Source organism: Microtus oregoni, unplaced genomic scaffold (assembly GCF_018167655.1).
Source record: "Microtus oregoni isolate MIOR12 unplaced genomic scaffold, Mior012 000000F_ref0000247, whole genome shotgun sequence".
Taxonomy (NCBI): domain Eukaryota; kingdom Metazoa; phylum Chordata; class Mammalia; order Rodentia; family Cricetidae; genus Microtus; species Microtus oregoni.
Window position 1 is genome coordinate 90812713 of NW_024543059.1, and position 19169 is coordinate 90831881.

Consider the following 19169-nt stretch of genomic DNA (forward strand, 5'->3'; position numbering starts at 1 on the left):
AGAGTACAGATCCAAGAGCTCAGTTAGTGATATTCTAAGTCTCTGCAAAGTCCAGGCTGATGGGTGAGAGAAAATTCAACTCTGGAAGATCTGCTCTTTCCATGGGAGACATGAAATGGTCCCCAGCAGCTCTATGGGGTGCTGTTGTCTGTTTTAAGAAGTAGTTAGAAGTCTGTAACTCACAAAGGACATCTCAAAAGAAGCCAAAATCGTGGGATGAAGACAGGAATCTGAGTAGAAGGAGGGGTTAGCTGTGGAGGCTAATGTTTCAAAGACCCTGATATATCTCTGGAGGGAATTCTCTTGTTTCTGTATAAATATGCTTTCTTTTTACTGGAGAAACACCTTGAAGCGTCAGTTGATGCCAAATCCGAGAATTCAGTAAGAGCTCCTTTGACCTGACTGCAAAGGGCAGTGAGAAGAAAGACTGACAGCTGTCAGTGGTCAAGGGTGCAGGCCAGTTGCCAATAAGAAGTGAGAAGGCCATTGTGGATGTTCTATCCGTCATGCTGAATATAGGGGCACCTCAAGAAAATATAGGGCTCTGGGATTAGAGAGGGATGGTGGGGGTGGGTAGTATTTCTACATCAGTGTGCTTTGGACCTAGAGGAGACAGGCTGGAGGCAGAGCTGGCCAAGGCTGCAGGCTTCCCAACAGCTGCATCCCCTACAGGTGAGGCTCCTTCTTCAAATTTCAGGGTCAAAGAACAAAGAGAAAGGCACAGAGAGGAGAAAGTTCAGACTGTAGCTCTGAGAGCCACAGAGGGTGGTTTCCCTGTCTTCTGCAGTGGTCAGGGGAGGTCCAGGTGTTGGATGGGAGGGAGGTGCCAGCCTCCTTCGTGTCCAGGACTCAATGTAGTAGCCCTCTCACCACATACCCCCCCCCCCCCCACACACACACCATTCCCAGCCATGTCTGGAAAACGTTCCTACCAATCTCGGTTCCATGCCCTCAGTAGGAAGTGTGCAGCTAGTGACCTGATGCTCGCAGGTACCCATTTCTGACCTGTTGTTTTACACTGAGTGGACATCCCTACTCCAGTCTCCCCAAAATGCAGCACCTTCTCCTCCTACCCCCACCAGCCTGAGCAAGCACCTTCTTCTCAGTTCCTCCCTCAAATCCTTGAACGACAAGAGACAGGACGGCTTGTCATCTACCCTTGCATGCCCACTTTTCTTCCGGGGTTTATTCCCTTTCCGGTTTAGGAAAAGCCCGACTTTGTGGGCTGTCATTGAGATGGTTGTGCATTTGTGAGATCGGTGTTTTCCCTATTGCAATGTCCTTTTATTTCTAATGAAAACCTCTCCCTGACTCTTCCTGTAAATCAGGGTGGTTTTCAGGTAACATTAGCAACTACCTAGGGGGACTCCTTGGAGAGGTTAAGACACCTTGGGGCCAGGTGGCTTTTGTCTGCCAGCAGGGAAAACCAAGGACACCTGTGATGGGAAGCTCCTACCTGAACTTCAGCTTTCTAAAGTGGGATGAATTTCACACCAAAGAGGTTGGGAGCTCTGGCTAGGCAAACTGATAGTCAAGTTAAAACAAAAATTATACCAAGCTCCCAGTTAGCTAGAAGGGGTTGTGCTTGGGAACCCTGTAGGGAGCAAGGGGAGGGAGCAGAACTGGGGGGTAGAAAGGGAACCAGTAGAAATCGCGCTTCTGGTAGATCAACAAAGGTGGGAGAGAAGAGTGTAGGTGGTCTTGTTGATCCAGTACCCCGAGGTCCCTACATGGCGGCAGCGGTGGCTGCGGTGACCAGAGCAGCAGCAGTGGAATCAGCGAGCGGGACGGAGTTAGGACCGCTCGGAGCGCCCAGGTCTCGAGGTAGTATAAGGTTTTTGCAATCCTTCCACTCGCTGGCAGTTGCAGAAGATCTGCTTTTTAAGTGAGAAGAACACGCCACCCCTCCGAGGGCTGCGGCTTCCCGGGGCTGTTTCCTCGCTCATGGCTTTGCCGGCCCCTGGCGCTCACTCGCTAATTCGTCCGCGCCCCTAAGTTTGCCGAGAGCTGGCTGCGGGCTGGGAGCAGGGTCCCGGCCGGGCGCCGCGGGCGGGGGCTGGGAAGCGGCGAACCGCAATCCAGAAGCATCTTGGGGCCATGTATATTTCATCAAACGGACTTCGGGTGCGTCGCGTCTCGCAGCCATCAACGCTATGTGCAGTGACATTTCTGACTTGAGTGGAGGAATGCGCGAAGGAAACCGGGGCGAAATTGCTTCGAGAGGATCTTCTTGGCGCCAAGGCTAATTGTCCTGATTTATGTCGCTTCTGACAAAAAAGAAAAAAAAAAGATCCAATATCTTCATCTGAAATAAAATGAAAGCGGTGCCAAGCGGGATAGAACCGCCCGGCCGCTGGTTCTGATCCCCCGGGATCGGGGGAAAAATCGTTCTGCAGCTTAAAAGAAAAGAAAGAAGAAAGGAATAGAAATTGAGAAGAGAGAAAAAAAAACCCACAGTAAAAGTTTAAGGCGAGAAGTGGCGGTGGCGGCGGCGCGGGGAGACTGCCGAGAGGAGACGGCTGGTGAGACCTCGGAAGGCGGCGATTTGGTTCCTAATCCCACTGTATTTTTGGAGGGAGAGGCACCTTTCTCATCCTCCCTTCCTCTCCGCCCACCCCTCTCCCTCCCCCTCATCTACCTGTCAAAGTCACTGATCTTTTGCATTTTGGAAGAGAACGTCAACGGGAAGGAATTCCCCCAGTCCGGGTCCCGGCTCCGAAAGGGGGCGACGCTCAACGAGGCTGCCCCAGGGGCGCGAGGCCAAGGTAACTGGGACGGGAGGTGCCGGGCGCCGTGGGGTCTGGGGCCGTGGACTCCTCCTCCCCGCGGCCCGCAGGACGCTTACAGTGCGGGGGACCGACCCCGGGGCTGCGGTGGTGGTGACTCGGGTCCACACCCGCCACGTTCCCATTCCACCCGAGCCCCGTGCGCTGCCAGCGGGTCCTCGCAGCTGCGGTCGCCGCCCCACGCGGGACCAAGCTGGGCAGGGCCGCCGCCCCGCGCCGACGGCTCAGCTCCCGCTCGGCAAGGGCCAGCGGGGGGCCCGGGTAAGTGCAACTGACTGACTCCAGCGACCCGCGCCTCTCTGGGTGGCCCCTCTCCATCAGCTCTCTCCCTCCCGCCATCCCTCCCTCTGCCAACCCGTGGTGCCCGCCGAGGGCGGGAGGGGAGATCCGGGTGGGCGAGGAACTTTGCAAAGCGCCTTAAGGAGGCAGCGGAGCCTGTGCGCACTCCGGAGCCCTCACCGCTCACACCCACACTACATCCCTGGCGTGCTCCTTGCACTGGGTCGCTGGCTGTTGCATCCGGAGCCTCCATCCACCCACCCGCAACGCGCCGCGCGCTCAGTCTCCCACACACACACCTGACCACACGCATCGCACAGGCGTTTTTCTTTTCTTTTTGTTAATTATGATTTTCCTTTTTTCAGTTTTCTCATCAGGGAAAAATAATAAATAAAAACTTGCCTTGTTGCTCGCCCTGTGGAGAGCTTTTGAAGTCCCCTCTTTTAATCTCCTTTATTGGTGTGAGATTAAAGCGTTACTACCACACAGTGTACAGCTCGGGAGGGAAGAACGTGGAAGGAGGGAAAGACCGCTTTGGAAAGCTGGTGGGAGCCTTTTCTCCCCCACTGGTTTCTCATTATTAGTTGATGGATTCGGCTAGAGACATGGAGTTTCTCTCCGCTACGGATCTGTGGGTATCTATATATAATACAAATAATACCGAATATTATTGGGCCCAAAATATCCAATTAAGTGATTCATAGGAGAGAAAACTTGGATTTTTTTAAAAAAGAAACTGCGCCCTCTGCTGTTTATTTTGGTAACCTCACCCAGGGACCTCCCCCCCCCCCCCCCAGTCTTATGAGTAGCTGTCATTTTACAGGGCCTGGGAGGAAAATCCTTCGAGGAAGCGGGGGCTTGATTTTAAAGCAATTTTCTGTGGAAAAGAGCAGGCAGAGTTGCTCCAACTGCACCAGGTACAGGTTTGTAGCGTAGGTCCTCTAGCTGTCCCCTCTTTAGTGCCCCTTTCCTTAGAAAGGAAAAAGCAAGCAACTTCCCAGCACAACACTTTGTCACTCTTCGGAGTGGAAAATTCTGAGCAAGACTCAGAACCCCACTAAACATATGGCGAATCTGGCAGCAGCTTTGCTCTGGAAATCAGGCCTCGTTTTATGACTGAAAATACTAAAAGTTTTCCTTTCTTAACAGAAGAAAGGGGAAAAAAATAAGAAAGCAAAGATGTTTTCCTCAAAATCATTTGTTCAAATATGCTTGCTAGAAAGTTTCGCATCGATGTTTTATGAGGGCAAGGATTTCCTGGTTAGATGGCTTTGGAGAGCAGAGAACCTCTAACCTGCAAGGAGGTTTGCAAGTGTTTTGTACTTTGTCCCTCTGCATGCCTTACCTAGCAGCTCTTCTCTTTGGCAGAGGGAAATCAGCCCGATAAATGTCCAAGAATATTTTAAAACACAAAAAACTTTCAGTCTTTCAAGGGAAACCAGGGTGCAAAGAAGAATCACATCATACATTTCACATGTCATGCTGTCCCACTTACACATGGAAGGGGGATAGTCTCCCTTCCAGATGCCATGACATGCATTATGGTACTTTCGCCACTGAGTACCAACATGAAGACATCCAATGTTTCATGTATTTGGCTTTTCATTTATTGGCAATCCCTGTGGTTGTATTTAAGAGGAATCGCCATGCTTATATTTTTTTTTAAAAAAAAACCTATTTTTATTTGTGCATGCAACTGTGTTCCTATTTAGAGTTTTGTCAGTTGGTCATGTGAGTTCAAGTGGTTCTGGTTAATTTTGTATTTAGGAGACAGCTAATGCATGTTGAAGTTTCTTTCACGTATTTACCAGGGATAGCAAATGTATGTTTTTGCTCCTGTCAGTTTTCTGCAAAACATCAGACGGTACCATTAAACAATTACACCACTGTGCATTTAGCTGGTAGGTATTATAAATAAAGATTTGAAGAGAGTTTGTGAGTAACCAAAGCACCAAGTCACTAGGAAGGCAATAAAATTTCATACACCTTAGAAAAATGAGTGTATGTTAGTATTTAAATGTGTGCGTGTGTGTGTGCGTGTGTGTGTGTGTGTGTGTGTGTGTGTGTGGATTATGTTGTATTATGGGGAAGTAAGTGATTTAACATACTTTCAGAAAGTAATTTTAATTTTAGAATCTGGAGCTCTGTTTCAAACTTCAAGTGGGTGTAGAATTTTTCAGCTGCGTCTGTGGAAGCTTGTATTTCTTAACTTCCCTATATTAGAAGGAAGGCTTTTCGTTCATCTGACAGTTGAGTGCCAGGTTTTGTTTAGGCTTACTTGATTTTGAAGTAATTTTAACGCATGACCCCTCCACAAACATCCTGGAAAATATGTACTGATGTCCATCATGTTTATCTTTTGATAAAAATAGAAATATTTAAAATACCAATGTGTGCCAATTGGCTTTATTAAGATTCCCATGATTGTTTTGTAGAATACTCAGTCACTTATGTGCAAAGCATGTTGGAATTGTAGCATCACATGTAAGAGTCCTTACCTTTTTGAGATAGTCAACAAAAAGACAGGAGCCTCTGTTCCTCATGAAGAAACCAAAAGATCCCCTTGTCACAACCAATGAACATGTGCAAAGAACATTAAATGTGTGTGAATGTTTGATCTCACTGTGGTTGTGTTCACAGCTGCCAATCTTGACAGTTTGTATATTGTTTCCCCTTTATTTTCTCCAGTCGATGAAAAGTGATTATCTGTAATTTTCCTTCTGTTTATATCCATTCAGAAACTTGTAGCTTTATAAAAGTCTTAATGTCTGCACAGAATGAGTCAGTAGCTGTCTATTTCAGGGGTCCCGATGAGCTACGTGTTTATGGAATATTTAGCCTATTACCACACCCCCACTTTCTAGTGGGGTTATATAATGAAAAGAATGCTAAAATCCAGCAAGAGTTGGTAGATTGACTGACAGTATTTTTCTTTCAGTTAATGACATTGGTAATTCTTTGAAACTATAATGGCTTATTATTTTAATCATTATTAGTTTGCATAACACTTTGGAGCCATTTTTTTCTGATAATTGGAAGGTTTATTTTTTTTTAAATCTCTTCTGCATAACTAATCCAAGGCAGGAAGGACTTAGCTGTTGAATCTTGGAAAAATGTATGTTTCATGGATGCAAAGCCATTTTGTAGCCTATTTTAGTCCTGATCAATAATACCTATCAACCTGAAAGCCATGTAATTTTGTGGAGTTTTTCATTGGCTCTACAAATCCATATGCCAAAGATCCATGGACTTGTAATATATTAATGGGGAAAAATTTAAACACAAAGGATTTCTTACTACTTCAGCTCATAGGTAGAGACGGTGCCAGTCCTTGGTTGTTCTGAGTTCCCAGGTGGGGAAAGTGCAGATTTAGAGCTGGAGCTGCCCAGGGATCTTCTGAAGTTGCCCATATCCAGACCCTTGAGACAAATTCACAGTATCTGGCATTCAGGAAGGGATCCATTTGGGACACTTAGTCCCCAGATATGTCTACCATTGGCTGCCCATCCCTTAATGAATTTGTCTAGCCATTTGCAGCCATGACCTAGCTTTTAAGAAGACAACATTGATATTTTTAACCTGGTCTAGAGGAGAGCCAGCTGGAAATCAGCAGCATTAAGTGTTGGAGGTGGTGGTGTAAATAATATTCTCTTTGTACAATATTTATTTTCTTTGAAAATACCACAATTTTACTTTTACCACAAATCTCTGATTATCATAAGGCCTCTTTGTCACTAAAGTTTATAGATTTAAATTCTTCTAATATGAAGCAGAAGGATTTATTTGATAGCTTGTATGGTAGTGGGAGGTAAGGAGATTTTGATATGAGGGGTGCAAAAGAAGGGGCGCTACAGACTTTAAAGTTAGAAGGGAAACATAATTACGTTAAAGAATAGCTCATGGCTGTACTCTGGTTTATATTACACTGTGGTCAATACCTTTTTCCATGTCAATGGGAGCTCATTAAATGTAAATTCTGCAGACCAACTGAGCTACACCATATTAGTGCTTGCCAAAGCTTGACATTTTTAATACATTAATAATATGTCTGTAATGTAATGGAAAACTATTAATCACAACTGGTCAGGTGCCAGAAATTTAAGCTGTAATTGGCTGCTTCCTGTCAAGAATGTCTGTCCCACAGTCCTGCAACTGCCTTATATTCAAATATCTTGCACCCCTCTGCATTTTTCCCTGTCAATTCTCCAGCTTCGATCAATGATGTAGTCCATAATTCTGTGTAATGACCATCGTTATAGTTCTGGTAAATTTTAATGAGAGTCTGCTGCGTTGGCAGTGCTGCCATCAGACGTGATAACAGGTACATGCATTTCCTTAGTGCCCACAGTTTCACGTCGAAATATACCAGATGACGTCACTGAGGTAAAATAGGCGTGAGGACAGAGTAACAAAGACTAGGTGGTTGAGGGAACAGTGTTGGTTAAGAATGGTGAAGAGTATTCTCCAGCATCATTTAAGCCTGTATACTTGAAATGGTCTTTAAAAAATAATATTACAAATTAACCAAATCTTCACTCAGTTCAAGCTCAAAGCCATGGGTTCCAAGTCTTTAAGATTATATTGGTCCTAACTTACAGACTGCTGGATTTTCAAACTTAAAAAGTGATATTAATAATTTTGGAACTAGAAGATTTTATACTACCTCACCTCTAATGCTCCTTTTCTTCACTTTTCAAAGTGTCTTCTTCCTGTATAGTAGATGTAGCAAATATAATTGAAAGTTGAGTCTAGGAAATGTACATTTCCTTCTTCTTACCACCTTTTCAGGTTATTAATCGTCAATGTGTTGGCTGTTTCAGAAAACACCAACTTAATGAATCTAAAACCAAACACACAAACAAACAAACAAAGCAGAAAAGCTTGAGTAACCACAACACATGCTCCAGTAATGTTTTCCTTTTTTTTATTTTCTTTTCTCTTCTTTTCTTTTCATTTTAGCTTAAGATTTCCAAGTGCATGCCACAGAACAGTGTCAAAGTCACAAAGCAGTAGATTTAAATCTGTAGTTTACACATGTTTAGACACATTGCTAATTATTCCTTCTTGGAAACTCAAATATTCAACACTTTTCCTAATAGAAAATATCACAAATTGCAGCTGTATGATAACATTTTATGAATTGAATATAATGAAAATTGCACTTGCATCTATAAAGCAATTATTATAAATTACTTTGCTATGGAAACACAATTCAACCATCTGTTGGCATTTCGTAGTCTCTGTGGCTTAGTTCATTTTAAGATGGTGCATTATTTAAATATAGTGCATTCCCTTTATAAAATTGCGTGAAGATAGCGAACTTCCTTATTTAAACTGTTTAATATGAATTGAAGAGTCTATAATGGAATTTTCCAAAGCTATAGGTTTTTTATTTTGTTGTTTTTTTAAACTGAAAAGTAGTTAATAATTTGAACTAGGAATATGAACCAAATAGCTAAGAAAGTGTACTTTCACACCTGGGTTTCAAATGTTACCATTTGTTAGGATCTGAAGAGTTGAAAAGTTCCTAGTGGACCTCATCAGTGACTTGCCTCTGTAAGTTATACCGGGTGTATTATCAGTTTACCCAAAGTGCATTGAGATGGAGATTTTTATTTTCTTTTAGAATTAGTCCCCTGTTATTCTGCTTCATGGCCTGTTAGCTCGCCCTCAGCGATTTTCATATGTGCATTTTAAACTGTGTGTTTTACTATGGGGCCTTAGCTTTTAAAGCCCTGCCTAATATCCACCTTTGGGACAGATTCTCTCCCGTTACAGAGAACAGTCACAAATGCAGATGGGATGGCTAGAAAAAGATGCAGGGAAATAGAAGATTCTTATGAAAGGAATATTTGCCCCCTTTGGTTTAATTTTTTGAGTATTTTCAGAGAACCTAATTATCTTTTTCAGTAAATGCAACTAAACAAAAGATGTTAAATTCTTCCAGTATAATGGGCAAATCCAGAGATAGGCTGTGCCAACAAGACCCGTTTTCACTCACCTGCCCCTAACAAAAGCTAAGATATGTACAAGGAATTTGGAGAATTTTAGGGTCTCTTTGCTAACAGACAAAAAGCACACAAGTAGTTGTCATTGCTATAAAGGCCCTCTTTATCCCCATTGTTCTCTTGGAAAATCTTTTAGCCAGCTATGAGAGCTGTTTAAATCCACAAGCTTGCTCTCAGTAGTTTAGAAGGAAATAAAATTTTTGAAGCAAAAACCCATTAACTCTCCTAGAACATGTTCATCTACCTTCCTTATGGAAGAGTCAGATCTTTCATATTAAAATCCTCTCCAATATGGATGGGTACCCTGATCATCCTATTAAGGCATCTAACTGAAGCTTTTCCATATTACACCAATTTGCTTTATATCACACCAAGCCTCCAAAATATTAATGTACCGTACATTTCCTAATGCTTTGATTCCAGGGCAATAACTCTTACTCTTATTGTTTTCATAGAGATGTTTGTGTCAGAAGAAAAAAGAAAATGATTGCTGGGAAGCAGACACAGAGCCGTAGACACTCATCCTTGTGCTTCAGATACTGATCCCTCATCGCATCTGAGCAGCCCCTGTGAGCCCTGAATCCCGAGGATCACTCAGGATTATCCGATGTACAATGGGAGAGTTATCACTTTGCTAAATGATTATCTGCGCCTGGACATCGTTCACAAACGTCTAATAGATGTGTTCTACAAGGAGAAAAGGCTGCAAGCTGTTAATGCCTAACACAGATGCACGTTAGGCTTCCACCAAAGTCCTCAGCGTGCCCAACTGCACTCAGTATTTCAGTCTCTCACGTTTGGTTTTGGAATCTGCTTTGAGACCTCAGCGTATTTTTTTTTAAATATACAAAACTACCTATATAAAGACACACACACACAAGCACACATACAATATACTCATGTGTATGTAAAGAAGACACTGACTACAATTAAGACACGAAGACTGCCAAGATTTTAGAGATGTATTTGTCAAGATTCCTGTCGATCCATGCCCTGTGGGTTACAGTGTCCTCTGTGATGCAGCCCTACCTTTTAGTGTGGGGACATTATGATGTATGTAAAACTCAGATTTACACAGAAGAAGGGAAAGTTTGGGATTATATGGCCTGCCAGCCGGAATCCACGGACATGACAAAGTATCTGAAAGTGAAGCTGGATCCTCCGGATATTACCTGTGGAGACCCTCCAGAGGCATTCTGTGCAATGGTGAGGTGGTGCTTTTGCGTAGAGTATTTTACATGAGTGTCATTCAATCTCATGGGCAAGCAAAAGAGGCGAGTGTGAAGGCTCAGTTTGGCAGAGCCAGATTTGCAGGTGGCAGATACATGTTGAGAGGCTGGCATCATGCTCAGAGGAGGCTTGTCCTATCTGGAGTTGCAATATATCTGATGTGATTGATGTATGGGAACTTCCTGCTTGCCAGTAAGCCAAACGTTTCAATGACACAGGTGGAGTGTGGATATACTGCAAATCAAAACGCCAAATTGATGGTTAAATTTTAGAATAGAAACTGGAACGTTAGGTCAGCTGGATAATGTTCATGATGAAAACCCATTGGTAAACCAGCATTAAGAACACACAGGTTTAGTCTTACACATAGATGAAGCCAGGCTCCAATTCCCTAGTTCAAGATTAGTTGAGATCTTCTGTTTCCTTTACCAGACAGCATCTCTGATAGGGGTTCCTCACGAAGGGACCAGCAAGGTGAAAAGAAGGAAGGATCGTAGACTTTCTTGAAGGACTTTTTCAGAGACCTTATTTGCCAGCTCATGCATATCCTTGCTATCAAGGACTGCACTTGCTATCAAGGACTGCACTTTTCCAAGTGAAGCATCTATTAGGAGAAAAGTAGTATTGGAGGAACATGTTGCATTTTCAACTAAAATCACAGGAGAAGATATACCTGTAAGGTGTTTATTAAAGAGATGGGTGATTAATGTGGTGTCAGTTAATGTGGTAAGGAAATGAGACAGTGTGCTCATTTGGTTTATGTTGTTGGTTTTTATTGTTGGCAGTCTTTATTTGATGTAAGAACCGTGACCCCATTTTAATCCACATAACAGATATAACCATGTGGCAGGTTTTAATAGTATCTTACCTGACTTTATTATCTTGAACTTGGCCTGGCATTTTCAGGCTAGTGAAACTATTAATCAAAGCAGCATCTGCTCACAGTCCCCAGTGAGTCAAATTAACATAAGATTGTCTCAGGCGGGGCACTGTAGAACCGGTTTTGTAGCAGGGGACAATTTTGAGCAATAAAGAGCGTTTTCACCTAAAAGCTAAGGGCTTACCATTTGTCAGAGTGCCTTTGGGGACTGCTTTGAATTATAGTCTAAACCTGATTTGGTGGAGGGTGAGAGAAAGATCTTGGCTATTAGGTGTCACTATGACTAAAGTGCCCCAAATGACTAAATATTTCAAAGAGAGAGCCCGTCTCTCAGGGTAACAGGTATGTGCTTCCGAAAGAAGTTGTGCGTTTTGCAAACCACAGGCTTTCAGTAAGGTTTATTCAAACGTATCGGTAAAACTCCAATAAATCTGTAAAAGAGCAGGGACATTTGTCGGCCTTATATGAAGTCTTTAGTAATTTCCTATGAAAGGTCAAATTTAAAATTTCATTGCAAATGTGGTGTGAAATTACTGTTTGGTTATAGGTTATCTAAGCTCCAGAGCCTGCATTCTGGGCCAGATTTTCTCATCACGACTGCTCCAGCCCTATCTATTGGTCTCTGTGACACGCTGAACAATATGCCTCTTCGGGAATTGCTTAATAATTTACAGATCCAAGTGAAATACTTCATGTCCTTTGCCAGGGTGCAGTTTCTACTCACACAGGTGCTGTAGGATTGCCTCCAAGGTGTGATTTGTGTGTGCGGCTTCCCCGAACTCATCTTTGGCCAGAAAACACTGGCTCAGCATCTCTCCTGCCCTATGTGTAAAGCATCTCATACCTGTTTCAGCCTTCCTGTTTCCCCCAAAAGAAGCAGGAAAGGGCACATTACAGGACTTTACAGGCTAGCTTTTCACAGGGGCATGGTCTAAGGTTCTTAATTAAGTAAGTTAATTCCTATTAAGTTATAGGCTAAGTGATGGTAAAGTACCTTGAGAAAAGAGAATTAAGGGAATAGACCTAGGTTGGCCCTAACTGTAACTGTGTGACACACAGGAAGCCCCACCCAGGCTACACTGTAGTGCAGTGCATACTCTGGTAGACTTTCACATGTCACTGGGCAGGGGGTAAGATTTCGGAGTTACCCTATCAGTCATTAATTTGTATTCCTTAATGTGCATATGATTGGCATAGCCGATTTAATAATCTCCTTTAAATGTGAACTTTGGGACTATTAGTATGCATATTAGATGCCAAGTCGGTGATAATGGCCCCAATACAGCAAAACTTCCTTTCTGTAGCGGTGGATTTTCTCTAAAACGCCTTGGTGTAAGAGTTCTTGACACCGGCGGTAAAAGCATTGCGGGATGCTGTCATATCAGGTCTGCCGAGGAGCTCCTTAGCCCAAAGTCTAATGGGAATCCGTAAAGTCACTTATGCCAGGACTTATGGGTTCTACGCTCCCTGACACTTATTTCCATTTCAGCTCCTCCAGAGTCATTATGGCCTATTACATCACCGGAGCTGCCAAATAGACACAAGCCCTACTTAGCCCCTATATGTAAATGTTTACTGGAAGATGGCTTTGCCTCCTCAGCTAGGAACACTCCTCTTAGTAATGACTCCAGGGATTCTGAACACAGAGAATACATTCAGTCATGGAAATAGTCTCTAATGCCCAGAGTTAATGTTGTTAACATGAGTGGAGCTTCATTGGTATTGCACTGAAAATCTATGGTGCTGCCTTCTGTATTTTCTCTGTCAGTATACGCCCATGACTACCCATGAATGTTGTATTTATTTTAATGTGGCGTGAATTAGGAGGGGAAAAAACAGCTTACGGTTCCATTTAATAATACATCTCTGCTTACTAACTTGGATGTCCTATCTATGTCAAATCTTCTATGTCAAGTAATTTAAAATGGTCATATATTAATCATATAAACACCGTGAACAATAGTTTATTAGGAAAAATTTGTCTATAATAATATAATAGAGCATATGAATATAGATCATGTGTGTGAATATCATATATGTATGTATGTGTGTGTATTATTTGTTTGGAAAATTATTTGTTTTCTTTTTAGTCTGGTACATCCCTTTTCAAATTGACAGTGCCTAAAATTGAGCCTGTTTTTGTTATTGGGAGAAAAACGTGCAAGGCACCGGACTGGCTGCCTTTGCTTTTGCAGCTGAGGCAACCTACTTGTGTGGATACTGTCCTCTCAGCCATAATACAAGCTGCAGGTAGCATGCCTCTGTCAGGAGACACAGGTCATCTAGTGACAACGGTTTAATTTGCATAAGGAGCAGATCGGATGATCTGATCCTGGGTGTGGAGCTGAAGCGACAACACTGAGCTGTGCCTTGGTCTTTGTGTTTAAATAAACATAGCTGTCATGTCCCCCGGGAAACACCCCGGTGGCTTAAAAATGGAAAAAAAAATTATCTGCAATTATCTACAGCTCTCAGCCAATGCTCTGTATAACTTAAACAGAAACATTTGAAAAGAAGCCTCGAGATGAAAGCAGCCACATACATTTGTACAATTTATGGGGCAGAAGTGCTGATGACTGTGGAAATAGGAGCCCTCGCGTGCTGCCATGGATTTCAGAGCCAGTCAAACCCAAATGACAAAACAAAGATGATTAAAAAGTCTTTTGCGCATGTAATTTTGGCATAGTGTTATGAGGTGGACATTAACTGTTTACCGTGGAGATTTTCAGCATCATTAATGTGGTATGCCTTTAATTACAAGCACACTCGTGTGACTGAAAAATGGAGGAAATAAAGTCCTCTGAGGTGTACTTAGCGACACCCTCATTATGTTTACCGGAATAATTAAAAGAAAGAGCATATTTTTTTAAAATAAAATGTCACCTTGAAATGGAAATGGATTTTTCTTGAGAAAATTTACTAATGTGTGCCTGAACTCTCAGTAGGCATTCATTCAAGGACCTTACCAGGTCTGTTAGTGATCACTCAACATTGTGCGGTTTCTATTAAAAAGAAAATAGTTAAAGTAACCCTTATGGATAGAAAGTATTTCATTAGAGCCAAATGTAATTATTAAGTAATAGGGAACTTTTATATTTTGTGATTTCAAAGGAACCTGTGGGGCAAACAGTTGGCAATGTAGCGACTTCAAGGCCACACTTGGCTTAAATTTCTATTTTGACAGAATCGTGGGTTTCCATCTAATGGCTATCAGGTGGCCTTTGAGAAATTAGTTTGGTAAACTCAATTACATTTTTTTCAGTGACAAGGGATTAATATTAATTTTCCCAAAACTGGAAGTGACATTGACATAGACAATAAATGAATAGTTTTAAAAAATGCGCTCTGTTCTCATGAATCATAATTTGATAAGTGAGCAAAGTTTTAGTACCTGTGACATCTTTCATGTGAACTGATTTACCTCTTAAATTATGGCAGAATGGAGTTTTAAGAAAACTTCTGGTTTTCCATTGTTAACACTTCTTTGATAGCGGTTCATTGTTTAGACTTATTTCTCAGAGATGACTCATTTACAGTGAAATGATTTTGTGAGTGATTTCTCACTTCATCAAGGAACCTCTTGTTGAGGAGCTCACGCAGCTCCATTTTATCTAGGGTGTCAAGTCTAAAGTGCTCTACCTGCCTCGTAACTGGCTAAATACAGTCTATCAGTACCTTCCACTAGGTATCTCTGGCCTGCTTAAGCCTAGCAACCTGATAGGAAAGGAATTCCTGCACTTGGGTTGAAACTGCATTGGTTTGGTAGAGCTAGCATTGGTTTAGAGATGTGGAGGAGGTCATGAGAAGGAGATGATAGCTTTTTATGGCTAGGGTAACAAAATTAAATTGGTGCAACCCACGTTATTTATTGTCACCTAATTGCATTTTCTTTTCAGAAAAAATGAAATTTATTTTTTATCATTGATATTATTAGTGGGCACATGGGCACACATGTGGAGGTCCGGGGACAACATTTGAGAGCTGTCTTTCCTTCCACCATGGGTCCCAGGGATTAAACAAAGGTCCTCGGGTTTACTTAGCAAGTGGTTTTATCCTTTGAGCCACTGAGCCATCTGGTCCCATATCCTCCAGGACACAGGGGAATGAGGTCACAAGTGTGAGGAGGGCTGAGGGTGTAGCTCGGTGGTAGAGCCCTTTCTCTTAGTGTATACAAAGCCCTGGGTTCCACCGCCAGCACTACTCAAAATTGATGTAAATAGTCATTGATTATCATCAGTAATTTGGAACAGACACTAGTAATATATCACACAATACTGAAATGCTTGAAAAATTCTGTTTCCCTTCTTAGATATTTCACATAATTTACTTTATACAATTAGGATTATATCACATCTGCTTTTCCACACTTTGTTTTTATGTTTTATGTATACAAATGTCATCATTTGGTCGCCATCTCCTCTTTAAATTGTGATTTTAATAGCTATGAATATTCCATTATATAGCTTTGCCATAGTATATCTTCCTACCTGGGGGAAAATCTTGTTTCTTTACTCACCAGAACAGTATAATTTAACTTAAAAGACCTGTCTCCGACATACCAAGACTTCAGGATTAAAAGGAAGTGTCTCTATGTGATTGAGTTGAAATACAATAGAAGGGTCATCTTCTTATGTCCTCAAGAATTGAATGTCACTGACTGGAGAACCAATCTGTGTATCAGTCATGAGAAGGAAAGTGTCCTGGGGATCAGACAAATCATTGTCTCTGAGCTTTGCTCTCTTTTGTTGGACTTGAAGATCCCATGGAAGTAGATGTGATGACCTCGTATACGTGGTCCAGAATGAAGTCAGGAGACCTCTTTCCAAACAAAGTGCAGAAGATAAATAAGTTATGTGCTGTATACTGTGTGTATGTGGATTTAAAGTGATCCACAATGACGACTACATTTATATTAGAATTCAGTAAATACACACTATCCATATCATAGCCCAAACAGAAGTTTTACAATATAGGGTTTACCCTTTCTGTGTGCTATGCTCTTATCCTGAATCTGAACCACAGATTATGTGTGATATGTATTTGTCTTTGGAACTTGCTTAAGGGTTTAAATGTTTCTAAAAATATTGTACATACCATTGCACAGTTTCTTTTCTTTTTGTGGTTTTAGTTTTGGCTTTTAGAGGCAAGGTTTCTCTGAGTAACAGCCTTAGCTGTCCTGGAACTCGCCTTGTAGACCAGGCTGGCCTGATAGAGATTCACCTGCCTCTGCCTCCCAAGTGCTGGGATTAGAGGTGTGCACCACCACTGTCCAGCACATAATTTCTTATTTTCACTCAATATTATATTTTTACATATACTATTGTGCAGTATGTTTACTCTGTGGGTTTTTTCACTTATTCTTCCATATATGGGTGTTTAGGTGGTTTGGTTCTTATATCTGGAGACAATTGACAAATGTTGCTAAATTGTCCACCAGAAAGTTATTTAAGGACCATATTCAATATCATTAGCATATATATGTCCTTATAAATATTTGAAAGTGTTCTTAAATTCTCTTGTTGCAAGGCTTTAGCCGATAAAAGAGGAGATACAATTAGCCAAGAAAATAAGGATCGAGCTATCCCGTTCCTTTCACTCTTTCAGCTAGTGCTAAAAGTTAAAATTTCACATTGCGATAAGGATGTATTTTGGAATTCAAGTGCCATTTCATTTTATTAAGCATGCATTTATTGCATTATTTTCTTATTGTGAAGGCTGATGTCTCAGTGTCCATTTGCCTGTCTTTATTTTTGACTACACTAGTTTTGTTGCTTGTAATTCTACTTTTTTTCTACAGAAGCCACCAATTTTAATATATATATATATATTATGTGTGTGTGTACTACATAAAGCTGTAGCACAATTAGTAAAAGCCCAGAAACAGAACTTAGGATTCAACCTGAAGGTCATGAAAGCAAAATAGCCAGCCATTGGCTTTTGCCTCTACCTCAGTCCAAAATGGCAATCCTGCTACCAGGAATCTCTCAAAATAAGTCTGTGTGTGAGAGCTTTCTCCTTCCATCTTATATTCCTCTCTAGTTCTAGATTTAAAGGCATGCACCACTACTGTCTAGTTTTTATGGCAAAATTCTCAGTGTGGCTCCTGGGATTAAAGGTGTGTCACCACTGCCTGGTCTGCAAGGCAGATCAGTGTGGCTGTTTTACTCTCTGAATTTCAGGCAAGCTTTATTTATTAAAAATGCAAATGAAATATCACTTCATAAAGCCCTTTCACACAAACTTCAGTTTTGTTAATAAGTTCCACGGGTAAGCATTCTTTTTATCTGAAGGCAAAAGCTTCCTTCTGGGATTTCCCCACCCCTTTACTCTGGAAACACCCTGAATTTCTGCCTTAGAATTTTTCTTTTTAATTCAAAAAATTTTATTTATTTTACATACCAACCACAGTTTCCCCTTTCTCCTCTTCTCCAGATCCCCCACCTCCTTTCTACGCCCCTATCCACTCCTCAGAAAGGGTAAGGCCTCCCATGGCGAGTCAATAAGCCTCTGCCTTGGATGCTGATGGCAGGCTTCCACAGTCCTGGACTAACAAAGATCCTTCTGAGCGTTCACATCTGTGTCTCCTCTGTTCATGTGTAAAAATTTCTCAAAGGTGATATTTTCCTTTGAGAGTTCATTTTCTTTTAGAATCTGTGTTGTTGAAAACAATTGCAACAATAACATATTCTTTGTGTGAAGCTGCTGTTGTAAAAATTTGCTTAGGTTTTAATTTGCCAGACCAATGGGAATACATATTTTTTTCAAGTGACATTTTTCTTTTGGATTTTCAGAACTTCTTTTCTTACACTTGGAAAAAGTGCTGAAAGTTGTTCCTCAAGCATCATATCTGAAAACACGTTACTGAGATTGGCAGGTGGTCAGTGTCTTCTCATCGTGCTGGGAATAGATAGATTCACATAGAGTCTGTTCCATGGAAATTAAAGGTGTGAGCTGAGAAAGAAACCAGAATTGGTTTTCACTCTTTGACCTACTTTGAAGCTGACTTCTAAAATATTAAATGAAGAGTCGAGCTGGGTATTGCTCCAGTGCAAAGAAAGAGCCCTTTTGTTCCAGAAGGTCAATGTCTGTGGAGAGGTCCAGGTGCTGACATTATCATCAGGTCATGTCTGCCAGTGATTTTTCTACCATCGTGTGTAACTCTTTGTTCCTTTTCTGCTGATCTTGTTCCTTCCTGGAAATGATAAAATGGAGACATCGAATACCCTTCCATGCATGGTCTAGAAATTAATCTTGGTGTTGCAGCTTTGCTGTGGTTCTTCAATGTTGATTTGTATAAGGGAGGAGTTAATATCCATAGGTAGAAAAACATTTGAACAAGTGAGAGATAGGAAGCCAGCTGAGAAGCTAGAAGACCATCCTAGAGAAAGAATTCTGTATTTCAAAGGAAGATATTTTAGTGTGTATAGAGCTTCCAGACGAGATGAATGTGGGATGTGTAAGACTGGAAATTGTCTGACAGACATGGAAAGCTGAGCTCTGTAGGTCGCATGAACTTTGCAGTAGTGTTTCTCATTCTTTCTGCAAGTGAATTCAAAAGTTGTGGACTGCTTGTTATAAATCAGGTAGATCAAAGTCAATGACATTATGGGCTACTTGAAGTCTCCATGAGTAGAAGAGAAGCCAGTTGATGTCTATACATGTTACAGAAAAAGATATATACATTATATAGAGAAAACGAGCTGCTGACCAATATGTTAACCCGAGATTGTTTATGTATGCATAGACTACGCCAGATGGATTATTATTCTAATGGTTTGGCAGATTGTCCTTTTTTTTTTTTTTTTTTTTTTTGGTTTTTCGAGACAGGGTTTCTCTGTGGTTTTGGAGCCTGTCCTGGAACTAGCTCTTGTAGACCAGGCTGGTCTCGAACTCACAGAGATCCGCCTGCCTCTGCCTCCCGAGTGCTGGGATTAAAGGCGTGCGCCACCACCGCCCGGCGGCAGATTGTCTTATATGAGGTGTTAG

The 19169-nt window shown here is 41.7% G+C and overlaps 1 protein-coding gene across 6 annotated transcripts in view; it reads left to right on the forward strand.

Moving 5' to 3' along the window:
- The first annotated feature begins 1664 nt into the window (after positions 1 to 1664).
- Ntng1 (netrin G1) overlaps positions 1665 to 19169 on the forward strand; it is a 328021-nt gene continuing 310516 nt past the window's right edge. For 2 of the 6 annotated variants that reach the window (XM_041651024.1, XM_041651028.1), the window contains exons 1-2: positions 1670 to 2765; positions 9529 to 10279. In XM_041651024.1, coding sequence (XP_041506958.1) covers positions 10034 to 10279 — 246 coding nt within the window. In that variant the 5' untranslated portion in view covers positions 1670 to 2765; positions 9529 to 10033. Of the gene's footprint in view, positions 2766 to 9528; positions 10280 to 19169 lie in introns of all 6 variants that reach the window. The other 4 variants (XM_041650992.1, XM_041650998.1, XM_041651009.1 and 1 more) reach the window with 4 other exon arrangements.